At 43.6% G+C, this 23,273-nt stretch overlaps 1 protein-coding gene across 4 annotated transcripts in view; it reads left to right on the forward strand.

Moving 5' to 3' along the window:
• Positions 1–23,273, forward strand: part of DOCK1 (dedicator of cytokinesis 1) — a 278,248-nt gene that overhangs the window by 52,378 nt on the left and 202,597 nt on the right. For all 4 annotated transcript variants that reach the window (XM_058810726.1, XM_058810728.1, XM_058810727.1 and 1 more), the window contains exons 19-23: positions 4,688–4,785; positions 8,549–8,638; positions 8,990–9,090; positions 11,263–11,397; positions 15,181–15,289. In XM_058810726.1, coding sequence (XP_058666709.1) covers positions 4,688–4,785; positions 8,549–8,638; positions 8,990–9,090; positions 11,263–11,397; positions 15,181–15,289 — 533 coding nt within the window. The remainder of the gene's footprint in view (positions 1–4,687; positions 4,786–8,548; positions 8,639–8,989; positions 9,091–11,262; positions 11,398–15,180; positions 15,290–23,273) is intronic.

Raw genomic sequence — 23,273 nt, forward strand, 5'->3', positions numbered from 1 at the left:
GATGCTGCAAAAGCAGGGGGAAAAGTCAAGGAGGAGGACACAACTTGGAGGGGAAGAAATGAGGAACATGGCATGGATACTTAAAAAAAGAAAAAAGAGAAAAAATCTTCAGCAGCAGCACAATGGGGCTGGGGCTTGCAGAGCAGGATCCAACATCTGGAATTAAACTGGGGCTGGGGCTTGGAGAGCAGGACCCAACATCTGGAATTAAAGTAGAGCTGGGGCTTGCAGAGCAGGACCCAACATCTGGAATTAAAGTGGGGCTGGGGCTTCATCCAACATCTGGAATGAAACTGCTTTTTGTTGGAAAATCGCTGCTGTTTTTCCCTTCAGCCCCTCCCTAGTGCTCGTTAGTAGTTAAAAGTATTTCCCAGTGATCAATATATTGATGTGGCTTTCACAGAACTGCTATTAAAATGAAGCCTGAGCATTGTTTGGTGCTTGATTTACATATTGTTTGCTTTGAAGACCTGATCTTTATTTAATGCTGCTGTTAATTATGTTGTCTGGGAAACTTTTCCTCGGAGTTGCCAAAGTCTTTTCTCTCTCTTCAAAGTACTGTGACATTATTAAGCAAGATCACCATGTCTCATTGAGCAGGAAAGAAACAAAACAAAAAAATCATCATTAAATTCCTCCCTCAAGTATCAGTTTTCATCTAAAAGTTGGCAGTCATTTTCAGATGGTGATTTCTGAAGCTGATTTTAAGATGGTTGGTTAATATTCTTCCTTTAACTTTCTTAAAAACAAGTAAATAAAAATTCATTGTTATCCTCACTCACAAAAATGTTGGGCCAAAGCTGATTTTTCTCCTTTTGGTTACCTGTAATAGTTCTTTCTTTACCCTCCATAACTATCTTAGAACTGGCTTTAAAACTTATTTTTAGTAATTCTAAAAGTATGTGAATCAGTCATCTGGCTTTTTCTGTGGTGTTTGATGGTGCAGAGACTTTTTTGTGCCTGAGCTCTTTGACCACTCCCTTGCCTTCAGTTCTCTATGAACTGTGAGTTTTTAATGTTGCTTTTCCATCAGTAATCGATGTCCTTAGCATGGAAAAGTCTTCAAAATAACAAACTTGGCCACTGCTGAGACATGTAGAGAGAGTGATGCTGTGAGGTGTCTATTGAGTTTAACACTTGACCAGTTTTTAGTGGTTTGAGCAGAATTTATTAAAGCAGGACATTCCCTGGCCTTTTCCTGGATTTTGCAGTTAATTTTGAGGAAGAGTGGTGACATAAGACAAAGAGGAGGAGGAAAAATCCTCAGTGCCTGTGGAAGTAAATGCTCCTGGAGCCTCTTCCCAGACTTCTAGGGTGTCCTTTTGTTATCAGGGTGATGGGAACAGAACTGGAATTGCATTAATGGCTTGCTGGGAAAATATTATCAGTTATCAATAGGCAGAGCTGGCTGTGCTGTCCCTGTGGATTTGCTGTTGGAAGCATCCAGGGCACCTCAAAAGCTTATTCCAAGAATTTCTGTTCTAACTTCTGCCTGAAGGACTCAAATCTCTGGATAAGAGTGGCTGTTCCTTCACTGGAATCAGGGCTTGGAGGAACCAGGGAGACCAGGATTTTGGAGAACACTTGGAAGGAGCTTGACTTAGCACAGTTGATAATTAAAAAAAACCCCAACACACACATAGGACAACTTGAAGTGCTACAGTGGCATAAAACATGAAGATGTAAGCACAGAATTAAAATAAAAAATCACACAGACTGGAAAATGAAATGTTAAAGTCAAGAAGGCAGAGAATTTCAAAAAACAGATGGGAATTTAGTTAGAGGGGAAATATTCTCTGACTGAATTCAGTGGCTGGGCTTTGGGAAGAGTTTGGGTGTTTCTATAGGGAACCTTTTGCATAGATCCAGGTTAAGAAAAGCAGGAACTTGGGCTGGTTCCTTACACTTGTTACATACCCTGGAAAAGAGCAATCTTCATATGCACTCCCCAGAATAATAAATCACATTAATAAAGTGAAGATGCTGCTGGGGCCTTTGCAGTTTGGGTGTTTGTTTAAACCTTTTGCAGTGGGAAATCCCAGAATCCCAGACTGGTTTGGGTGGAAGTGACCTTAATGATTATCCAGTGCCACCCCTGCCATGGCAGGGACACCTCCCACTGTTGGACATTGCTCCAGCCTGGCCTTGGGCACTCCAGGGATCCAGGGGCAGCCACAGCTGCTCTGGGCACCCTCATTCTCTCTCCCTCCTGGTGTTTTCTAACCTCAAATTTCACTTGCCCTAGGCTTACTGCATCATTCTTGTTTCCTGTAGGCTGAAATCCTGTTTTACATCCTTTTTCTGCTTTATTTTCCACACAGCCCTGTGCAAAGATTGGGATTAGTGCCTGGCTGCTGCTTTGCTGGGGTTAATTAATGCTTGCATTACCAGCCAGTGCCCATTTTTCCATAGCCTGGGAGTTACTTTTCCCTTTCAGCTGGCCTGCTCTGACATTTTGTGCTCACAAATGTATATTCATTTAGCATTTGCTGTGCCATCACGCTGCAGTCCACGTGGGTTTGTTTTCTTGGGGCAATCCATGATGCTGTGCAGAGCTTGTCTGTGGGCTGGCTTTTGTTCACATCATTTCTTCTGTCAGCCTGATGCCTTGTTAGAAGTCAGACTGCAGCCAAATTCAGGGCTGGAAAGCTGATATAAATACATCCATGAAACACTTTGGATAACTCATGGAGGCATCTCTGCTTTGCTTCCAGAAGCAATTATTTTTTGTTAATACTGAGTTTCTAAGACTTTGGGTTCAGGCTATAGACTTCTTGTAGGATGTATTAAAAGGAGTGGAGGACTTGGATTCAAGTCTTTTGAAGCTTTAATGTAGTAAAACTCTCTTGATTTCTCCTCACAAAGAGATGATGAGAAGGCTTGGTTTGAGTGCTGCTCAGAGGGGACTCTTTCCAAGGAGTGCTGTAGTACTTTCCACTAGAAATAATTCCATTTATTACTTAAAATGAAAGGTTTTTGAGAAAAGCATAGCAGCTGCTTTCAGTCTCTGCAGATAATTTCCACAATAAACTCTGCAGATTCATGCCTTGCTAAATGTTGTGTTGGTTGCTTTGAAAGCCTGAATAGCAAAGAGGTGAGGGGGTATTTGTTGGGAGGAAGTGCCTGTTTTGAGTGGTTTTGGGCAGAATTCACACAGGATGAATTACATGGGGAGGTGGGCCAGGGGCTAAACTGAAGGTAGTGAGTCTTTAAATTAGCCATAAAATCACTGAAGGTAGTGAGTCTTTAAATTAACCCTCAAATCATTGAAGTTGGAGAAGACCTTTGAGATCATTATGCTCAGTTGTTGAAGGCTTCTCCTGAGCAGGAGTTGCTGGGAGTTCTGTTTTGTGCTGAAAACTGACTTTTCATGGGGAAAACCCTTCTCTTGAGGCTGCTTTGGCAAAGGAGGGAGGAGTGTGGGGTTTGGGGTCTGGTCAGTATTGGGTTTGGGGTCTGTGGGCAGTGCTGGGGTTTGGGGTCTGGTCAGTGTTGTGTTTGGGCTCTGTGGGCTCCAGGGCTGGGGTTTGGGGTCTGGTCAGTGTTGGGTTTGGGGTCCGTGGGCTCCAGGACTGGGGTTTGGGCTCTGTGGGTTCCAGGGCTGGAGTTTGGGCTCTGTGGGCAGTGCTGGGCTCTGTGGGCAGTGCTGGGTTTGGGGTCTGTGGGTTCCAGGGCTGGGGTTTGGGCTCTGTGGGCAGTGCTGGGGTTTGGGGTCTGGTCAGTGTTGGGTTTGGGGTCCATGGGCTCCAGGACTGGGGTTTGGGGTCTGGTCAGTGTTGTGTTTGGGCTCTGTGGGCTCCAGGGCTGGGGTTTGGGGTCTGGTCAGTGTTGGGTTTGGGGTCCATGGGTTCCAGGACTGGGGTTTGGGGTCCGTGGGCAGTGCTGGGCTCTGTGGGCACTGCTGGGTTTGGGCTCTGTGGGTTCCAGGGCTGGAGTTTGGGGCCCGTGCTGGGTTTGGGGTCCATGGGCAGTGCTGGGTTCCAGGGCTGAGGTTTGGTGTTTGCCAGGGAGCTTTTGCTCTGCATTGAACCCCACTGGGAGCTCCTCCCAGGAGTTTTCCCTAAAGGAAGCTTTGCACTGACACATGGAGAGATCTGGCCTCCTGCATCCCCTTGCTGATCAGGGAATGCTGAAGTGACACCAGAATTTGGGAATGGCTCCATTGGCATCATCTGGGCTGTGCCCTCAGAGAGCAGCCCAGCAGCGTGGGCACTGGCAGATATTCATCAGCCAGCTGTCCCCCACTCTCAGTTAGTTTGCAGCTCTTTGTGCTTTATTTTCTGTTCAGTTGATGCAGGGAGAGCAGGGAAGCTGGAGCCATTAATGCTGAAGAGTCACTGCCCTGTGGATGCACTGTGTTGGTGGCTGACTAATTTCATTCTGGCATTTTTTTCTGAACACACAACTGTTGTGTATAGCAAATGAAAAACCCAGGGACCAGGCTTCCTTGGCCTAGATTTTCCTGCTGATATTTCAAAAGCTGGCTGCTTTTCTGAAAGCCTTTCAGAGTTCTGTCAGGGCAGAGGGATTGTCCCAGCTTTCTGCAGCGTCAGGGGGTACCAGAAATACCTTGCTGGCCAGGGAAAAAGGCTGAAGTGAGGAAATAACTTTGTCCTGCATATGGTGATGGAGAGTGAGGAAAGGGAAGAGCCTGCAGGAGATAATTGTTGGGTTTTTTTATTTCTAGTTGATCTCTTGGGACTGCTGAAGTGGAGATCCAACACGAGCCTGTTGCACCAGAACTTGAAGCAGCTGATGAAAGTTGATGGTGGTGAAGTGGTCAAGGTAATGAGTTAATGTCTGTAAAAATGCCAGATTTTGATGTCTTTTTTTGGCTCCCCACACTTTCCCCCTGAGCCTCACTGCTCTCATTTGCACATTAAATTGCAGCCAGAAACCTCAACCTTCAGGGTGCTGATGCTCCTCTCCCTGCCCTCCAGGAACATTTCAGATGTTTGAGAACTGATAAAACACCCATCAAATGCACATTTCTGAAAATTAGCTTGTTTTTTTCCCAGCATTTTGGTGAATTTTTGTATACAGATCCATGAAGAAAAGGTGTTTTTCTTTGCAAGATTAGACCATCTTGGAAGTCTCACATGGTGATGTTAAATGTATTTTTGATCTATGGATGTGGAATGCAATCCCAGTGTGTGCTGCTGTTGTTTTCTTTTAAAAAATACTTCTGGAAACATTTAGCTGAGCCAAGTTATTTACATTTGCCAAGGCCACTGAGTGATTGCAGAGAGCTGCATAAAGACAGGTTTAGCTGTGCAAAAGAGGAGGCTGGGACTTTATTGAAGGTGTTGCAATAAATCAAATCTAAAAGAGTGTCAAAAGATGTTCTTGGGGACAGGTGACCCTGGAGAGTTGTTTCCTTACTTCAGGGGATTTTTAGTTGTTTAACAGAAGCATAATGAAGCCTCAGCTTTGAGTAACTTCAGGCACCTGGGAGTGCTGATTTTGTCCTCCTTGGAGGGTGGGGAAGGTGGGGTCCCACAGATTGGTGTTTTAGGAAGGTTCTGCTTGTTGAGGTTTTGGCCTAGATGATTTGAGAGCAGAATGTTGCCCATGGCTCCTGCTGAGCTCTGGCATGGCTCTGCCACTTGAGTTCTCCCTCCTCTCCCAATGTGACATCCCAGAGTGTGTGCCATGTTCCTGCTGGGTGGGGATCAGGGATTTCCTTGGGATGCACCACAAATGGAGTAAAAGCAGTTCTGGAGTGAGTCCTGCCCCTGGCACACTCTCAGGACCCAATGGGATCCCCTTCTCCTGCTCCCCGGGATCTGAGCACAGCTGGAGTCATGCAGGGGGCAGAAGGAGTGTTTAATATTGCTTCCACCACCATTTTTATCCTTTTTCAGGGGGCCAATGCTTACGTTTCCATCTGTTGCAGCAGTGCTCCATTGCAGGGCCTGGTTTGTAACTGTTCCTTTCTGTTCCTCCAGCTCTCTTTGCCCTTCATAATTTTAACTTCTTTGTGGGGGCTGCTCCATTGCAGGATCTGTTCCTTTCTGTTCCTCCATCTCTCTTTGCCCTTCATGATTTTAACTACAATGCCCAGTGCAGCCTGGATATCTTTAGAAAAAGTATTGATGTGATAAAAACCATTCCTATTTTCTGTTAAGAACTGCCTGTTTTTAAAACTCCCAGTGAAAGGCCTGGGCCTACTGGTGTTCATTTATTTGAGTGGAGATGAGCCCAGCTCCCCATTCTGTGCCTGTTGCAGAGTGTGTGGAAGCTGTAAATGTTATCTCCCTTCCCCAGAGGCTCTGGCTCCATTTGTGCAGAGTCTGTGCAGTATGAGAATGTAAACTAATAGTGTAGGAATTATTCATGCCACCTGAGAAATGTCCTGCCCCTTCACTCAGCAGCAGCATCTCTGCTGTGCTCTTCCTGCTGGTGAACAGATTTCAGGCTTGAACTGTGCTTATGAAAGTCAGGCTGAGGTGCCTGAATGTGAAATCAAGGCTTGATCAGCCTCCCAAGCATCCTTTGGCTTCCAGGGGACTCAGTGTGTGGGACCCAAGAGTGCAACTTCTCTTCAGACCAGGAGAGAAACTTCTCCTGTCAAGGCTCCAAACTGTGCTTTGCACTTCCCTCCCTGCCAGCTGGCAGCAGCCACAGAATCATTTAGAATTACAGAACCATTTAGGTTGGAAAAGACCTCTGAGATCACAGAGTTCAACCTCTAGAACATCAAGTCCAGCCTTTAATGTGCTTTATTTGCACATCTTCTTTAATGGGATGAGTAAGGCTGTGAGAAGGTGATGTTTTCCTTTTGCCCCCATGGTGAAATTATGAGCTGGCTTTTCCCCAGGACTGGGCTAAGATCAACTGCAAGAATTTGGGCTTTTCTGTTTTTTCATCCTCAGCAGCACGAACTGTGACTCTGTGCTCAGTTGGTTTAAGGAGTTTGACATTCAGCTGTGCATGGGGTTAACTCCTGACATTTGACTGGAGGTTTAGGAGATCAGGTGAATCAGGCTTGATCCGGGAGGCTCATTGAACATTTTTAAAGGAGGAAGGTGGGACTCAGGCTGGTTTTCCATCCCTCTCGCAGGATGTGGAATGCTTCAGGATCAATTCCCTTCTGCTTGTTGAGATGTTCTTCCCTCATCTATGTCACCATCATATTTTCTGAAAAATCCCTTTGCTGGGATTTCTTCTCCTGGGAGCCTCAGAGAAAAAGCAATATTATCTCATTTGTTTCTCCCTGTTTTTCTGCTTTGGGTTGTGGCTGGAGATTGTTTACCAACAGGTGAATGTTTGATTGGTTCCATGTGAATTGTTTTTACTTAATGACCAATCACAGCCAGCTGTGTCGACTCTGAAGCGTCAGTCACAGGTTTATAATTCATTCTTGTTAAACCTTCTGTCTGGATCCTTTCTGTATAGTTTTAGTATAGCATTCTTTAATATAATATAAGTACATATAATAATAAATTAGCCTTCTAAGAACATGGAGTCAGATTCACTCATCTCTCATCTCGTCCTGCAAATTCCACACATCTGCAAGGCAAAACCTTTTTATAATTTTTATTTCCCTGTGAGGGTGGGCAGCCCTGGCACAGGTGCCCAGAGCAGCTGTGGCTGCCCCTGGATCCCTGGCAGTGCCCAAGGCCAGGCTGGACATTGGGGCTGGGAGCACCTGGCACAGTAGGATGTGTCCCAGGGGTGGTACTGGATGGGATTTAAGGTCCTTTCCAACCCAAACCATGCTGGGATGATTTGAGACAGTGCTGGAACCATCCACATTTAACCCCTTCTTTCTCAACCCCACCTGAGCTGTGCTGCAGCCTGGCTGTGCCCTGGAGGAGCCCCCGTGTGTCTGTGCCAGCTGGAGGAAGGAGCTGCTCAGGCACAACCCATCCCAGCAGAACTGATGAGTATCTGGCACTGCATGGATCCCTGGCTCTGGGAAGGACTCCTGGAATTAGGGACCTTTTGTGCTTCACTGGCAGCCCCTGGCACTCAGCTGCTTTTCGTGGGGTGCCCAGGCAGGGGGAGCGCAGGCCCTGCTGGGCAGGTTTGGGGCTGGGGCAGCAGTGGGGGCTCTGTTCCCATCCCTGCATGTGGGATCCCGTGGGATTGGGGCTGAGGTGCAGCCCTGGGCAGGGGTGCTCTGGGTGCCTCCCATGGCTCAGCCCCCATTGCCTGGCATGAGACTCAGTTGCTTGTGTGGTTTGTGCTCTGAAATCCCAAGTGTTCAGCAGTGCATGGGCCTGGTGAGCGTGTGGTGAATCTGCAGTTTGGAAATCCTTGTTGTTGGAGCATTGTCACAGAGTGAAGTCCTTGTCCAGGTGTGCCAAGTGTGACTTCTGACTTCATTTCTTCTGTTGGACTGATAACCTGTGTACAGATAATCAACTTCACTAAAAATCATCTGCTGAAAGAAAAGTGTTGGATTTTCCTTTTTTTTTTTTTTTGTTTTTTGCTAACTTTTGAAATGCCTTTACTTTAGCAAAAATACCTGTAGAGTCCTGTGTGGAATCTCAACTTAATTTTCCTTTGAGAACATGATGAGAGCTGTGTTGTTTCTTTGTAGTTCCTTCAAGATACACTGGATGCCCTTTTTAACATCATGATGGAGAACTCAGAGAGTGAGACCTTTGACACTTTGGTGTTTGATGCTTTGGTGAGTCTGCACTGGGGAGGGTCTGAAATGTACCCAATAATGGGGAATTAATGATAGAATCAAGCTTATTAATGGAAGAGATCTGAGCTGAGAGTTATTATTTAATTTAAATATAACTTTAAAAGTTATATTTAAAGGCTCAGATCCAGAGGGAGTTGGATTCTATCATGTCATCCTCTCAGGAAATAAGGAAGCACTCACATCCAGTCATTTTAATGGATTAACAGCAGAATTTAGGACAAGAGCAGAAATTTTAATGTCAGTAATGTCTCTTCTCTGAGAAGAAAGGGGAATGGACAAAAATTAAAGACTTTTCGGAGACTAACACACTAATTATGCTGTTTATTTCAGGTATTTATCATTGGACTGATTGCTGACAGAAAATTTCAACATTTCAACCCTGTCTTGGAGACCTACATCAAGAAGCATTTCAGTGCTACCTTGGCCTACACGTGAGTTGGAATATTTATTTTTCCTAATGTGACTTGGAGAATTTGTCCAGGTAATGTTATCTAATTACTTGATTATGTAGCTTAATTAGGAGTGTGCCCATGAGCTTGGAAGGGTCTGGAAGAAGACTGGGGATAGTCTTTGTTTCTTTCTTGAAATAAATTGGTGCAACTTCCAGTCCTGTGCAAGGAGAAGTTTTGAGAGTGCTGTAATGAAGAAGGGGATGATTTGACAATTTCAGAAGTTGTTTTGTAAGGAAAACAAAAGCAATTCTCACTTAAATTGGAAGGAAATCACGTCCATTTAAGATGCTTCAAATACAGATTTTTTGTGCAATAAACAACACTGTCCCCCAGTTATCCACATTACTGTCATTGTGGGGAAGAGGCAGTGAATGACACAAAAAAGGCCCATTAGTTTTGTTGTCTTAAGTAGTTTCTGACAGTTGGAATCTTTGCTGTGTTAGACTGAAGGAAAGGTCTCTGATGGATATCTTAGCAGTGCTGGGGGGAAGGCAAACCCAAACCAGGAAACCTGGGGTGCCCTTTGCTGGTGCAGAGTCTCTGTTAAGGGACTTCAAAATGTTGATATGAAATCGTGAAGAATCATGAAATCATAGAATATCCTGAGCTGGAAGGTCCCACAGGGATCATCAGTGCAGCTCCTGGTATAGACACCTCAAAGTCCCACCCTTGGTATCCCTGGGAATGTTGTCTAAACCCTCCTGGAGCTCTGGCAGCCTCGTGCCCATTCCCTGGGCAGTGCCCAGCACCCTCTGAGGGAGAACCTTTCCCTGATCCTTCTTTAATTCCCAAAGAAGATTTGAGCCAGTGATACTTGGTCACTGCTCACTCACGTGGAGCATCCTGCATCACCTGCACTTCTCAGAAAAGCTGAGGGTGATCCTCTCATGGCATGGAGAGCATTCCTTTCTCTCTCTCCTTTCTCTCTCTCCTTTCTCTCTCTCCTTTCTCTCTCTCCTTTCTCTCTCTCCTTTCTCTCTCTCCTTTCTCTCTCTCCTTTCTCTCTCTCCTTTCTCTCTCTCCTTTCTCTCTCTCCTTTCTCTCTCTCCTTTCTCTCTCTCCTTTCTCTCTCTCCTTTCTCTCTCTCCTTTCTCTCTCTCCTTTCTCTCTCTCCTTTCTCTCTCTCCTTCTTTTTCCTCATGTGCAGGGAGGCAGGGACAGGGAGGAGCTGAATTCTGCCTCGAGGTGTCCCCATGGATGTGACAGATCCCTGCCCTCTCCCTGCCTTTTATTCATGGAACATCCATTGTGGAAAAGAGCTCCAAGATCACCCAGCCCAACCTGCAGCCCTGGAGCAAAGAGAGGTGGCCTTGGCAGTATTTAAGTGCTTACTTGAAATTCTCAGGCAGTTTGCTCCTGCTCCAGCAAATCCCCAGGCAGCAGGATGTGTGTTGTTTTCTGTTAGTGGGGAATAATGTGCAGCTTGTTTACTTGGAGTGGGGATGTTGGATCATGCACCGGAGCTGGGGTGATTTAAAATGGAATTGCTCGTGGTTGCATTAAAGCCTTTATTTATATTCATTGCAAGGGAGGGAGCTGGAATGGGATTATTTTGAAAATTGTTTCATTTTTGAGTTTGATAGGCTTTAAAATGGGGAAGAAGAGAATTTCCAGCTGGTGGTGTGTACTTGGAGAAATAAATGTTACAAATTTCAGCCCAAAATCCATGGGAAAGCTTTCTAAAGGGGAAGCCTTGCTCAGTGAAGGAACTCACACGTTGTGTTAATTCTAACAGCATGCTTGTATTTAATTAAATTATTATTATTCTTACTTATATTTTTATTCTTATTTATAAGTATTTATTATAATTAATTAATTATTTATTATAATTATTTATTATTATATTATGTGGGTGCATCTTTCTGAGAGCCTAAATCTGAATATCCATCTGAACATCCAGCAGAAAATCAGCCTTACTGAGATTTGTTGTATTGCTTATGTGTTCAATGAGGTTATGGTCTGTGGTTTTTCTTTTTTTTGCTCAAGAATAAATTCCAGACACTTATCAGCAAAACAAAACCACAATGAGTTTATTAAGAAGAATTAACTTAGTAGCTCTGTGGGCACTTCATTTTTCATTAAACCTTTCAGAATGGAAATTCTGTGAGAATATTTGTAACTTTTATGTGGGTTTTTTTTGTATTTAAACAGGAAACTGACCAAGGTTTTAAAAACCTACGTGGACAATGCTGAGAAGTGTGGGATCACTGATCAACTCTTCAAAGCCATGAAAGCCCTGGAATACATCTTCAAGTTCATTGTCCGCTCCAGGATATTGTTCAACCAGTGAGTTCAGCCTCCCACTGCCAATAATGCCCCAAACTGCCAACATTTTACAGTCCAGCAGTTAAAACTGCTCAGTACTGCACTATTCTATAAATGCTTGAAGCTGGGAGAAGTTATTTCAGGAGAAGGGTTTTCCCTCTTTAGCAGAAATCTCTATTTTCAGTAGCAGGGAATTGGTAAAATCATCATAGTTTAGGTCTCTGGACGATTAAAGCTTGGCACTGTTTGGGGAAACTCCTGTTACTGTGTTGTGTTTTATACACAGGATTTTACTGAAGTTATAAACCAAGCTGATGGGATCTTCACTTAGATTGAGTCCTTTTACTGCTTGTTAGCAGTGGGAACAACCTTATTGCAAGGGATTTATGTAGAGCTCTTCAGTTACCATCTCCACCACCCTTTCCTCTAATTTAGGGCCTGGGATTTATTTCTGCAGGAGCCTTGCTGTGAGATTCATAAAATACTGGATGTCACTGAGGCTGTAGCAGGGCCTACAAATCACTTGAAAACAGAAAAAATAAAATTCCCTCTGGCTGCAGGTTGGATTTACAGACAGTGTGACCCTCCAGGACTGGCTGTGGGATTTCCTTGTGGGAAGCACAAATTCACAGCCCTTCAGTGTGAGACCAACCCTCCATGCCAAGGGATTAATCAGCAAAATTAGTGAGTGCAGAAAGGGCCAGATTTGTTCTGCTGCAGGACTGAAGCCCTGCCTGGGGGGTGTCATTTGGACTGATTAAAATGCAGAATTGTTGCTGTTCCCCTGAGGAATCACAAGCAGCAAGCTGAAGCTTTTATTCCAAAATATGGCATATTTTTAACTTCAGGGAGAGGGTGGTGGGCTCCATGGATGGATGGAGCATTTTAGCAGTTGAGTTCTGGATAAATCCATGGAAGTTTATCCACTTAAAGCATGGTGACACATCTATTTTTCACTACAGCAAAGGTTGATAAAGGCAAAATATTGCAAGTGACCTTTAGAAAAATCTCTGATTTCCTCAGTAGGGATCCCAGTGCTTGTGGTGTATTTACTACAGCCTTAAAATCCTCCAGGCAGTGCTGGAAGCACCAACCTGGTGTAAACCTTGATTTCTCACAGCTGCAGAGATTTTGTGCTTTATCAGGTATATTAAATAAATAGATGTTATTAACTGACAGTAGGAACACATTTGTGACTGACTTGTTTATTTTTATTATAACTTCCTTTTTGAAAGGCAGTGTTTTTTGTCTGAAGCACTTTGATTTATTGGGCTGTCAGGTTCAGTTACTCTTTCTGTTGGTATGAGTTTCACCTCTCTAATCTGTTCAGGGGGACACTAAAATCCATTATGGAAATGGGGACTCAGCAAGTTTTTTATCCTGCATAACCCCCAGTTTAAGCCTAAAAGGGGAATAGAAGTGTGCACAGCAAAATAACACAATTTAGTGGTTTGGGGCTTTTTTTTTTTTGTAGTATTTATTTCCTCAGTGTCCAGGTTAAAATCAACTTTTCATATCCGGGACTTCCCAAGGTTTATGAGCACAGCATTAAAAATGATCCACATTAACTTCAGTGTAAAGCAGCAGGAGCGTCCTGAGCTCCATGCTTATCCCCAGAACAGCCCATTTGCAGCTGCAGTATGTGATCCATCATGATGCAGCTTTAGATGGGATATTGGGAAGGAATTCCTGGCTGGGAGGGCGGGCAGGGCCTGGCACAGGTGCCCAGAGCAGCCCCTGGATCCCTGGCAGTGCCCATGGCCAGGCTGGAGCCCCCTGGGACAGTGAAGGTGTCCCAGGAGTGGGACTTGATGGGATTTAAAATCCCTTCCCCCCAACCCATTCCATGATTTTTATCTTGGAACATGAAGAAATTGTACAAGGATTGTACCTAGCAAATTCCTGGATGAAATTCCCTTTCTGAGCTGCAGGCTACATTCAAGACCTTCCTACTGGGTTTGATTCCAGGAGAAAATGGAGGAAGGTAAAAGAGAGTTGAACTTGTGCTGGGAGCTGCTGCAGTGGGTGTTGGTGCCAGGTGTTTGTGGGCATCAGGGCCAGGGGAACCAGGGAGGGCTTTGGAGCCCAGTTGTTGTTGCTGGGTGAGGCTCTTGTTCCACCAGAGCTGACTGGGTGAAGGTGGGGTTTAACTGGGGGGGAAGGAGTCATGGGATGGCTTGGGTGGGAAGGTGTGGTGTTTGTGAGGTCCCCAGGGTGAGGTGAGGTGAGAGATGAGAATCTGACTCCTTGTTCTCAGAAGGCTGATTTATTATTTTATTATATGTGTTATATATTATATATTAGACTATAGTATAGTCTAGCATATATTATATATTATTATATATTATGCTATACTAAAACTATACTAAAGAAAGAGAGAGGAGACATCAGAAGGCATAACAAGAATGAATAATAAAAATCCATGACTGACTCAGAGTCTGACACAGCTGGCTGTGATTGGTCATTAATTCAGCGCAATTCACATGGAACCAATCAAACATTCATCTGTTGGTAAACAATGTCCAAGCCACATTCCAAAGCAGCAATAAAATAATTATTATTTTCATTCCTCTCTGAGGCTTCTCAGCTTCCCAGGAGAAAATCCTGGGCACAGAGGGTTTTTCAGAAAATGTCATGGTGACAGAAAGGGACCATGAACCCATCCCATCCCAGCCCTGCCATGGGCAGGGACACCTCCCACTGTCCCAGGGTGCCCCAAGCCCTGGCAGTCCATGTGGTGTTTGTAACTCTCCCTGTTCAGATTCAATCTGGATCCATTTTTTGGGCCATGTTAAGTCTGACCAGCCCTGGTGTGGGTGAGTCCCACGTGCTGCCCAAGGAGGGGAGGTTTTCAGGGATGATGTGGAGCCAGTGGTGGTGTCCCCCTGGTTCTCCAGGGAGGATTGTGCCATCCTACACCTGGAGCAGGCAGGTTCTGCATTTAAACCACTGCAGAGAATTCCAGGAGCACTCATTGTAGCAGTGGCTCAAGTTCTTCACCTTGGCTGTGTTTTTTGGCCTCTGGTGTTGCTCAGGTGCCTCTGTGCAGTTTCCATCCCCCTGAAAGCATCAGGGAGAGGGAGAGGGGGATCCCAGTGTGCAGCTCAGCTGTGAGGAACCTGCCTGGGAGCACAGGGACCTTGCTCTGCAGCTGAGCTGGGGCTGAGTCACTGCTCTGTCAGCTGTGCTGACTCCATGGCAAACTGAGCCTGAAATTAGTGCTGAAACACCATTTAACCTCAGTGCTTCCTCCCCACAGGGAAAAATCTATCTTCTTAGCAAAAAGGGTCAATGAGTGTCTCCTCCCCTTTCCCTTTTTCCTCCTTTCCCTTTTCCCCCCTTTCCCTTTTCCCCCCTTTCCCCTTTCTTTTCTTTCTCAGAGTTTAAGGTCACTCACCTTGTGCCACTGGTAGATTTTAATGATTGCTGGCAAGTTGGCTGTCTGTTTTGTGGCTTCATCAGCACAAGGGTCCTGGCAACATCTGCAAGGGGGATTCACCAGAGACTGGAGCAGCCCTGCTGCATGTGGCATTTCACAAGAAAAATCTCTAAATCTCTTCTTCCTGCTGGCCCAGCCTGGCCAGTCTGTCTTTTGTTGGTTTTGGTGTGTTTTTTTTTTTTTTTTTTTTTTTTTTTTTCCCTGTAAGAAAGCTCTTGATTCATTGAAGAAAATTGTAAAAAGTCTTGAGAAGATGTAAGACAGAAAGTGGCCATTTGTTATCTGTTTGTTAAAAAAAAAACAGATTTTTTTTTAAACAGTATTTGCATTGTGGTTTGTGCTGATGAAAACTAATTGTTTTTCAGGCTGTATGAAAACAAAGGAGAAGCAGACTTCAGGGAGTCTCTGCTGCAGCTCTTCAAGTCCATCAATGAGATGATGAGCAGCAACTCTGACCAGACTGTCATAGTGAAGGTTTGTGCTTTCCACATCTCCAGTCTTGCATCCTCAGCCACAACAAAGCAGTGAAATATTTGCTTATTTGTGCTTTAAAAGCTGCTTTTGCTTCAGTCAAGGTTAATTCTTGGTGCTTCTGCTGAAGGGTTTGTGACTGTGTAAAGAACTTTCTTTGAACAAGTAAATTTATAGAATTCTAGAATTATCTAAGTTGGAGGAGTCATCTAAGATGATTGAGTCCAACCTTTAATTGCTTCAAAACCCTCACTTTTATTTTAAAAAGAGAACTTAATTTGGGTTCAGTGGTATTTGGCTTTTTAAACTTGTATAACCTTAAAGTGAAGGTGTTTTTAAGACATTATACTTAAGATACACTGCTGACAGTGTAGATCCTCAAATTTTAAGATACTTATTTATATCTGAGGCTGTTCAGGATCTTTAATATAGGATCTTAAGTCCTAGTACATATTTTAAAGAAGAAAATTAGTGAGAGAGGCTGGAAGCTCCGCCTTTCATCCCTTAGAGCTTTCCTTGTGTCCCTATAAATCTGCTTTTGGGAACATTGGCTCATACAGTTGGGAAAGGGGTCTGTGCCCTCAAATGGTGCTGATTTCAAAGAGCCAAAGCTCTGAATTGTAGGACTGGCAGATTTTAGTATCCAGAGGAGGCTGGATGCAGAAGTTAGTGGATCTTTTTCATCATGGAAAGCTGCAGAGATTGCCCTAAATGTGTGTTTGATCAGCTGCACCTTGAACTTCTCCTCGTGCTTCCAACCAGAGTTTATAAAAAAAGGTGAAAGCCCTGACCCAGCCCTGCTGAATCAGTGGAGAGAGGATCAAGGGGCTGGGGTTTGGGGTGGGATTTGGGACAGCTGGGCTCTTCCTGCCCAGGTGATTGCCAAGACAGACAGTGGGAAATCCCTGTGCCAGTGGGAGAAGTTCCTGGAGCAGGGAAAGTCGTGATTAAAGCTCCCAGTCCTTTGTGGCTGAGCTCTGGGGCTCCTGATGCCATGCTGAGCACACACAGCAAAAGGAGATGGTGGGCATAAAGCAGCTGAGGAGGAATATTTTAGGCAGAGAGGCCAAGACTGGATCATCTGATAACAAAGTGGGGATATTACACGTTTCAGGAAAGCTGTATTTTCATTTCATTGCCAAAACATCTGTCCTGAATGGAAATGGGCAGGTAGCTCAGAGTGTGCTCTCTGGGCTTTTACAAACAGGGACTTTGCAGATTACAGGAGTGGAATGGGAAATTTCTTTTCCTGAGCCTCCCTTGCAGGGCCTGCTGCAGGAAGGCAGATGAACATGAGATTTTTTCTTTAACAATTTATACCTAGGTGGGGGAGAAAAAAGGGAAAAAAGCTAAAAATTGATTTGGTTGTGTTCACCTGAGATGCAGGAAGGAAAACTGCCTGGCAAGGACTGGAGAGATCCCACCAGCAGATTCAGAGCTCTGCACTCCTGTGTGTGTGGGGTGGCAGATGAAGCTCTGAGGGATGGGCAGGGCGGGTTCAGTGTGCTTGAGGATGCCTTGCAGAAGCCTTGACAAGCTTTCATTCATTATTTATTGCTTTCATCTCCTCTGGACTCTAATTCCTGAGCTCTCAGAACACATCATTGCTACTATTGGCTTTTTGCAGCTTGTGAAATTGCTTTTATGATGTTCAGGTATCCACTGGAGCTGTGCAGTGTGAGCACCAGGCAGAAACGTGTGCTTGTGTCTGAGAACAAAAGTATTGAATTGGGGGATAAATGTGGGGGTTTGCAGAGAGTGAGTTCTGTGCATCTTGTCAGGCAGAAATGTGTGCTTGTGTCTGAGAACAAAACTATTGAATGGGTGGATAAATGTGGGGATTCTGTGCATCCTGCCTGGCAGAAATGTGTGCCTCTGTTTGAGGACAAGACTCTTGATTTGGTGGATAAATGTGGGGGTTTTCAGAGTGAGTGTGGATTCTGTGCACCCTGCCTGACAGAAGTGTGTGCCTCTGTCACAGAGAGCAAAACTATTGAATGGGTGGATAGATGTTTGAGTTTTTTTGGAGAGAGTGAGTGTGGGTTCGGTGCACCCTGCCTGCAGAGCTGCAGGAGGTGCCAGTGACACTGTGGGGTGACATTAGAGATCTTGTTGAGCATCTCCATCTCTGCTGGGGGAGAGGAGCATCAGCTGCACCTGCCAGAGCTGGGGCTGACCCCTGTGCTGTGGGGTGGGGACACTGCTGTCAGGAGGAGTGAAGGAATCCCTGCATGGGGCTGGCACTTTGGGCAGGACACCTTGGAACCATTGGGGCAGGGTGTTGGGGTGGCAGGGCTGTCACCTTGCTGTCACCTGCTGTCACAGAGCCTTGGAGCAGCACTGGGGCTGTGCAGGTTCCAAACCCCGGGAAGGGATCAAAGGGGAGCAGAGGGTTGGGAGTGCTGCACCTTCCCAGTGAAACCCCGATCTGTGCTCTGGGTTTGTACGAGGGCAGGCAGTGCTGACAGCCTTAGGAGGGCACTTGAAAGGAATTAAAATGATTTTTTATCCTTTCTGAAGTTTGTTCCAGGGGGTTGTGGGGGCAGCCTGGGCCTGAGCTCAGGTGCAGGGATGTGCTGGGGGCAGCCTCTGAGGGAGAGAGGGCAGAAACCACAGCTGGGACTGCTGGGGGCACTGCTGGGGACCAGGGCTGGGCACAGGGAGGGGTTCTGGGGCAAGGAGCTGCTCCAAGGGCTGGAGCATCCCTCCCCTGGAGCCAGCCTGGGACACCTGGGGGGCTCACCTGGGCAGGAGCAGCTCCAGGATGAGCTCAGAGCTCCTGCAGGGCCTGAAGGGGCTCCAGGAGAGCTGGAGAGGGACTGGGGACAGGGATGGAGGGACAGGTGTTTTGCGGAGAAAAGAAGAAACCTCACAACTTTATAAAAGTTGTAAAGCCCGGTATGTTTATTTTACGACGCCGCTGGACGCAAGTCCCCCCACAAGGCATGCGTGCCTCTGAAGACCTCGGGTCTTCTTTTATCCCCCTTCCAAATGCATATGCATACAGTTTCACAATAAGTTCATACATATTCATTCATTGTGACATTTAGCACCAGTTCTTCTTTATCAAAGGAATTTCTAAGTCGGGGGGGCAAATCGACCTTGTGGTCTTTTCTGTTTTTCTTTCTCTGTCTCCTTGCTGTCTCGGCATGCGAGTTTTTCCTTCAGCTTTGGCCTCACAGACTTCTCACCTCTCTTAGACACTTCACCTAATTCAGAATGGATCTTTACTCTGTCTCACAGGACACAGGGAATGGCTTTAAACTGACAGTGGGTAGATTTAGATGGGATATTGGGAATTAGGAATTGTTCCCTGGCAGGGTGGGCAGGGGCTGGGATGGAATTCCCAGGGCAGCTCTGGCATCTCCATCCCTGGCAGTGCCCAAGGCCAGGCTGGACATTGGCCTGGGAGCACCTGGGACAGTGGGAGGTGTCTCTGCCATGGCAGGGGTGGAAAAAGATCTTTGAGTCCCTCCCAAAGCAGTCTGGAATTCTGGTGCTGTTGGATACTTTGCTGAAGTTTTGTGGAAAATCAGTGATTTTAAACAGATAAGTCCCCAGCTCCCTGTGTTGTGCAGAAGATCAGCAGATCTTGCAGTGTAGCAATTTCAGGCTTTTTTTTTTTCAGTGATTTTTTATAAATATTGGGGGAGCTAAATAAGTGTAGACAAAATAAGTGTGTTTGGAGAGATAAGAAGTTGCAAAGACCTACACAGAAAATCAAGGTGCTGTACATTAGACAAGGCAGATGCTTCTTTCACCCATCCCACTGCTCCCATTTCTCCTGGCAAAAACTGGAATTTTCCTGTACAGTTCATCGCCGTGGAGCAGAACTGCCACTGGAAATTTCCTCAGAGATGTTCCCAACTTTTTGGGCTGCATATTCTGGATTTTTTTTCCTATCTGCTGGAGGAGTAGCCTTCAAGCTGACACAGAATGAAAGACTGCAGTCTTGTGTTCTTAGCAAGAATTCCTCTTTATCTATTCAAATATTTATGTCCTTGTGGAAGCTGTTTGACTGTAGTTGTTTAATATTTTGCTTTTAATTTTTTTTTTAATTTGAATTTTTCAAGGCTTTTGGTGCATGCATGGGGAAAAAAAAGTTTCTTTAAAAGAAAACTCAGAATTGTACAAGGTTTGAAGGCTGTAGAGCACAAAAAGAGGCTTGGAATTTGTATCTTTTAGAATTATGGATGTTCAAAAAATCATAGGTAGGGGAGAATTTATAGGGTTTATATATATATTTATATATGACATTAAAATGTTGTTGCTCAATTGTCTGGTACTACTTGAGCTGTGGATTTTTGCAATAAATAGGTAAAATTCCATTTGATCTTGGGATGTGGTTTGAGCAGAGCTTTGCTATCACTCTGCTGGTGCTTACACCTCATTTCTTTTGCCTTTTATATGCTCAAACACATTGGAATTAAAATGTTGAGGTGCAAGAACAACTAAAACTCACTTTCACCCCAGGTTATAATCAGTCCTGTGGGTTTGAATTTGGAAAGGTGAACCGCTAAAATGTACAATATTCAAAACAATGCAGTAGTTGGGGTTTTTAAAGTAAATTAAATAAAATTTTGGGGATTTTTTGGTGTGGATTTTTTGGATTTTTTTTTTTTCAGTGGAGACAAGACCATTCCCCTCTCATCTGAGTGCAGGAGTAGCTTGGGAAGGGGAGGTTCCACTTTGGTTTCCAGGCAGCACTTTGAGGGTTAAACCTGCTGCAGGAAGGTGAGCAGCATTTGGTGGGTGCGTGCATTTTTAATGGTTACAAGTGTGCTGAGCCTTCCTGGGTTTGTTCCTCCTTTCTGCTAATTGGTGCATGATAATTATTTCCTTAACCTTCTCCTGCTGAAGGGTGAGCTCAGCTGGGGCCTGGGAGTGATGGCTCCAAATTGCAGATGTTCCTTAGTCAGGGATTCCTGCAGCTCTTGGCAGGCACAGAAACTCCTCCTGCAGTGGGGGCAGCTGGAACCTTCTCAGCAAACGTAAATTACACAAAAATTCTAACCTGAACTTAAAATATTTCACCCATTAAAAATATATAAACTTTAAGGTTTTATTCCAATATAATAATAATAATAATAATAATAATAATAATAAATTACTAATATTTATTAATACTTATTATTAGTTATTATTATTAAATATAATATTTATCAAGATTAATATAACAAGACCTTCTTAGCAAAACCATAAATCAGATTACCATTCAAAATTTCATATTTGAATTTGTGAATATCAATATTTCATATTTGAAAAAAAAAAAATTCAAATTTCATGAAAATTTTAATTGCATTTAACTTATCCCAAAACGAAATTAAGAAAAAATGAAAAAAAAAACCCCTCACCTTAAATTAAAAAAAAAAAACAAAAAACCCCAAATGAAATAGCATATTCATACTTTATTACTGCATTATTTAACTTAAATAAGACAATCCTACCCATAAATCAACTAAAAATGAATATTTAAATAACAAAACATAATACCTTATCTACTTCAATATATTCAACAAAAATTTAACAAAACTGTCAAAACAATGTTCATAATTCAGACTAGAAGGGAAGATTTTGGAACCCTGGATACTGAAAATTTCAGATTTTTTGTGCTGACAGGACCTGACCCCTGAGAGAACACTGCATTGACCTGAGGCCATGGAGAAGCTTCCAAAATTGATTAATAATTGAGATTATGAGTGTGGGGTTTGAATAGAGGTGTGTAATATCACAGGGTGGAAAACTTAGGGTTTAAGATTTTAGAATATAGTAATATATATAAAGCAGGGTGGAGGTTGGTCCTTCTTCTCCACGTGTTTGGGTGGTATTTTGTAATTAAGCAGAAAAGTCTGCATTGCTGGGCACAAGGGATCAGTTTTTGGGTTAAAAGTGAAAATAATTTAAGTGTCATTTCTTAATTAGATAGTTTAACCTTAAAAACCTTACAGAGAAAGAGTTAGGCACTTTGTAGCTTGTTAATAGAATGCTGTAGAACTCATTACTTGTAAAACTATAATGTAAATAAAAATAATAAACATCCAAGTCTAAACACAAAATATCATCTCCAACACTTTCAATCCCAACCTTAAAACAAAAAAAAAAAAACCAAAACCATCAGGGCCCCTCTGATATTTGCTGTTCTGCTTTTGTTCAGGATGGCTGGGAGCTCTGAATAATCTGAATTAAGGAGGTTTGAGCACTTTATGTGTGTAAAATTATCCTGTGTGAGGCCACAGAGAGCTGGGGTGGAAGATGAGATCATTTTTTGATGTGAATTCTCCCGTGCCTGTGGGTTCTTAAGAATTCTGCTCACTTCTAACACATTTCTCAGTGTCCAGTCTGTACTTTAATATTCAACATTTATTGCTAAAGCCACAGAAAAGTATTTAAATGAAGGCAGGGAAATATAAAGTGCCTGAGGAGAAAACTGTGTTAATCTGCAGGGCTTTTCCAACAGCTGGAATTCTTCATAAACATAATTTCAGATGAGCTGAGTAACAAAATGCAACTTTGGGCTGAGGTTTTGTGTCTCTTAGAACCCGTGTGGGAAGAATCTCCAAATATATTTATTTGTGATTGTGCTGTGGGCTGGTTTTAGCCTGAATTGGGCTGATTTTTAGCCTGAAGTTGGGCTGGATTTTTGACCTGAATTTGGGCTGGTTTTTAGCCTGAATTTGGGCTGGTTTTTAGCCTGAATTTGGGCTGGTTTTTAGCCTGAATTTGGGCTGTGTTTTAGCCTGAAATGGGGCATTTTACACTGAATTTAGTGCCAGAGGTGCTGCTTTGCAACTGGGATAAAAACTGCTTCAGTTTGTGGGCTGAATAAATGCTCTAGGCTGGGGCTAATCTCAAATATTGAATTTAGGTGTTCCTGGATATTGTTTGATGCAGCTGCTGACTGGTTTGGATGAGTTTAATGGAATGGCAACCAAGATAGTGCTGGGGTGGAAGGGAAGTGCTTTGTTGAATGGCACAAAAGATGAAAATTAACATTAAAATAATGTCCTCAAATGGAGTCAGGTGAAACAAATTTATTGCTTTGTCAAAGAAAAGAGTTCAGAAGAATATCATGTATTTGGCACAGGGTTTTTGTGCTTAATTTAGAGGTGAGGTGTGCTGATGGAAACAAATGGCTTTGGAAAATGACAGTTTTAAATTAAGATTTTTTTTTTTTGCTTTTATGGACTACAAAGAGCTGAACTTAAACCCCAGAGAAAAAAGCTGTGGTGTTCTGCTCAGAATACGTTTTGTTTAATACTTTGCAAATGTCATTTGGTCAATCTAATGACAACCTTAAGTTAGTTTTTATTTGAACAGCCACTGCTGAGAAGCTTTTGTGGCACTTATTTTTGTCATTCCATTTATAAACCCAAGAAAGGGATAATTTTCCATTGTTACAAGGTTCTTTTTCTGTCCTGCTTGCTTTTTACTCACCAGTGACCTACTGTATTTATCACAAAGGTGATTTCACTTTTGTATTAACAGATCTCGCCATATTCTCAACTGTGTAACAAACAAAACCAAATGAGTAAAACTCATTTTTCTGTTATCAACAATTATATTAGAAATACTTTAAAGTACTTAGCAAGGTTTCCCTGTCTTGTTTTAATGTGTTTTTATTTGCCTGATGAGACAAAGAAAAGGCTTTTACTTGTCCTCTCATCATTTTGTGAAGAAATTAAAAACACCAGAAATTTCCATGGAAAGCAGCTCCTCCTGGTTGTTTTAGACGTTGGGCCACATTCTGTCCCAATAAATAAATGAAGCTTACCCTTATTTAAATATGCAAGTGTCAAAGTGACGTTTTTGAGGTTTTACCCACACAGCAAAAAACTGCAAGAAAAATTCCTTTCGGAGAATCAGGATAAATAATTCAGATGATAAACTTTTAGCCATGGAAACTCTTTGACCTTTTAGATCTGGGCAATGTGCTAATTTTCCTCATGGTAGATCCCATTCTTTTCCCATTTTTGGTTCATTTCCTGTC

The sequence above is a fragment of the Ammospiza caudacuta genome, chromosome 9, assembly GCF_027887145.1.
Source record: "Ammospiza caudacuta isolate bAmmCau1 chromosome 9, bAmmCau1.pri, whole genome shotgun sequence".
Classification (NCBI taxonomy): Eukaryota; Metazoa; Chordata; class Aves; order Passeriformes; family Passerellidae; genus Ammospiza; species Ammospiza caudacuta.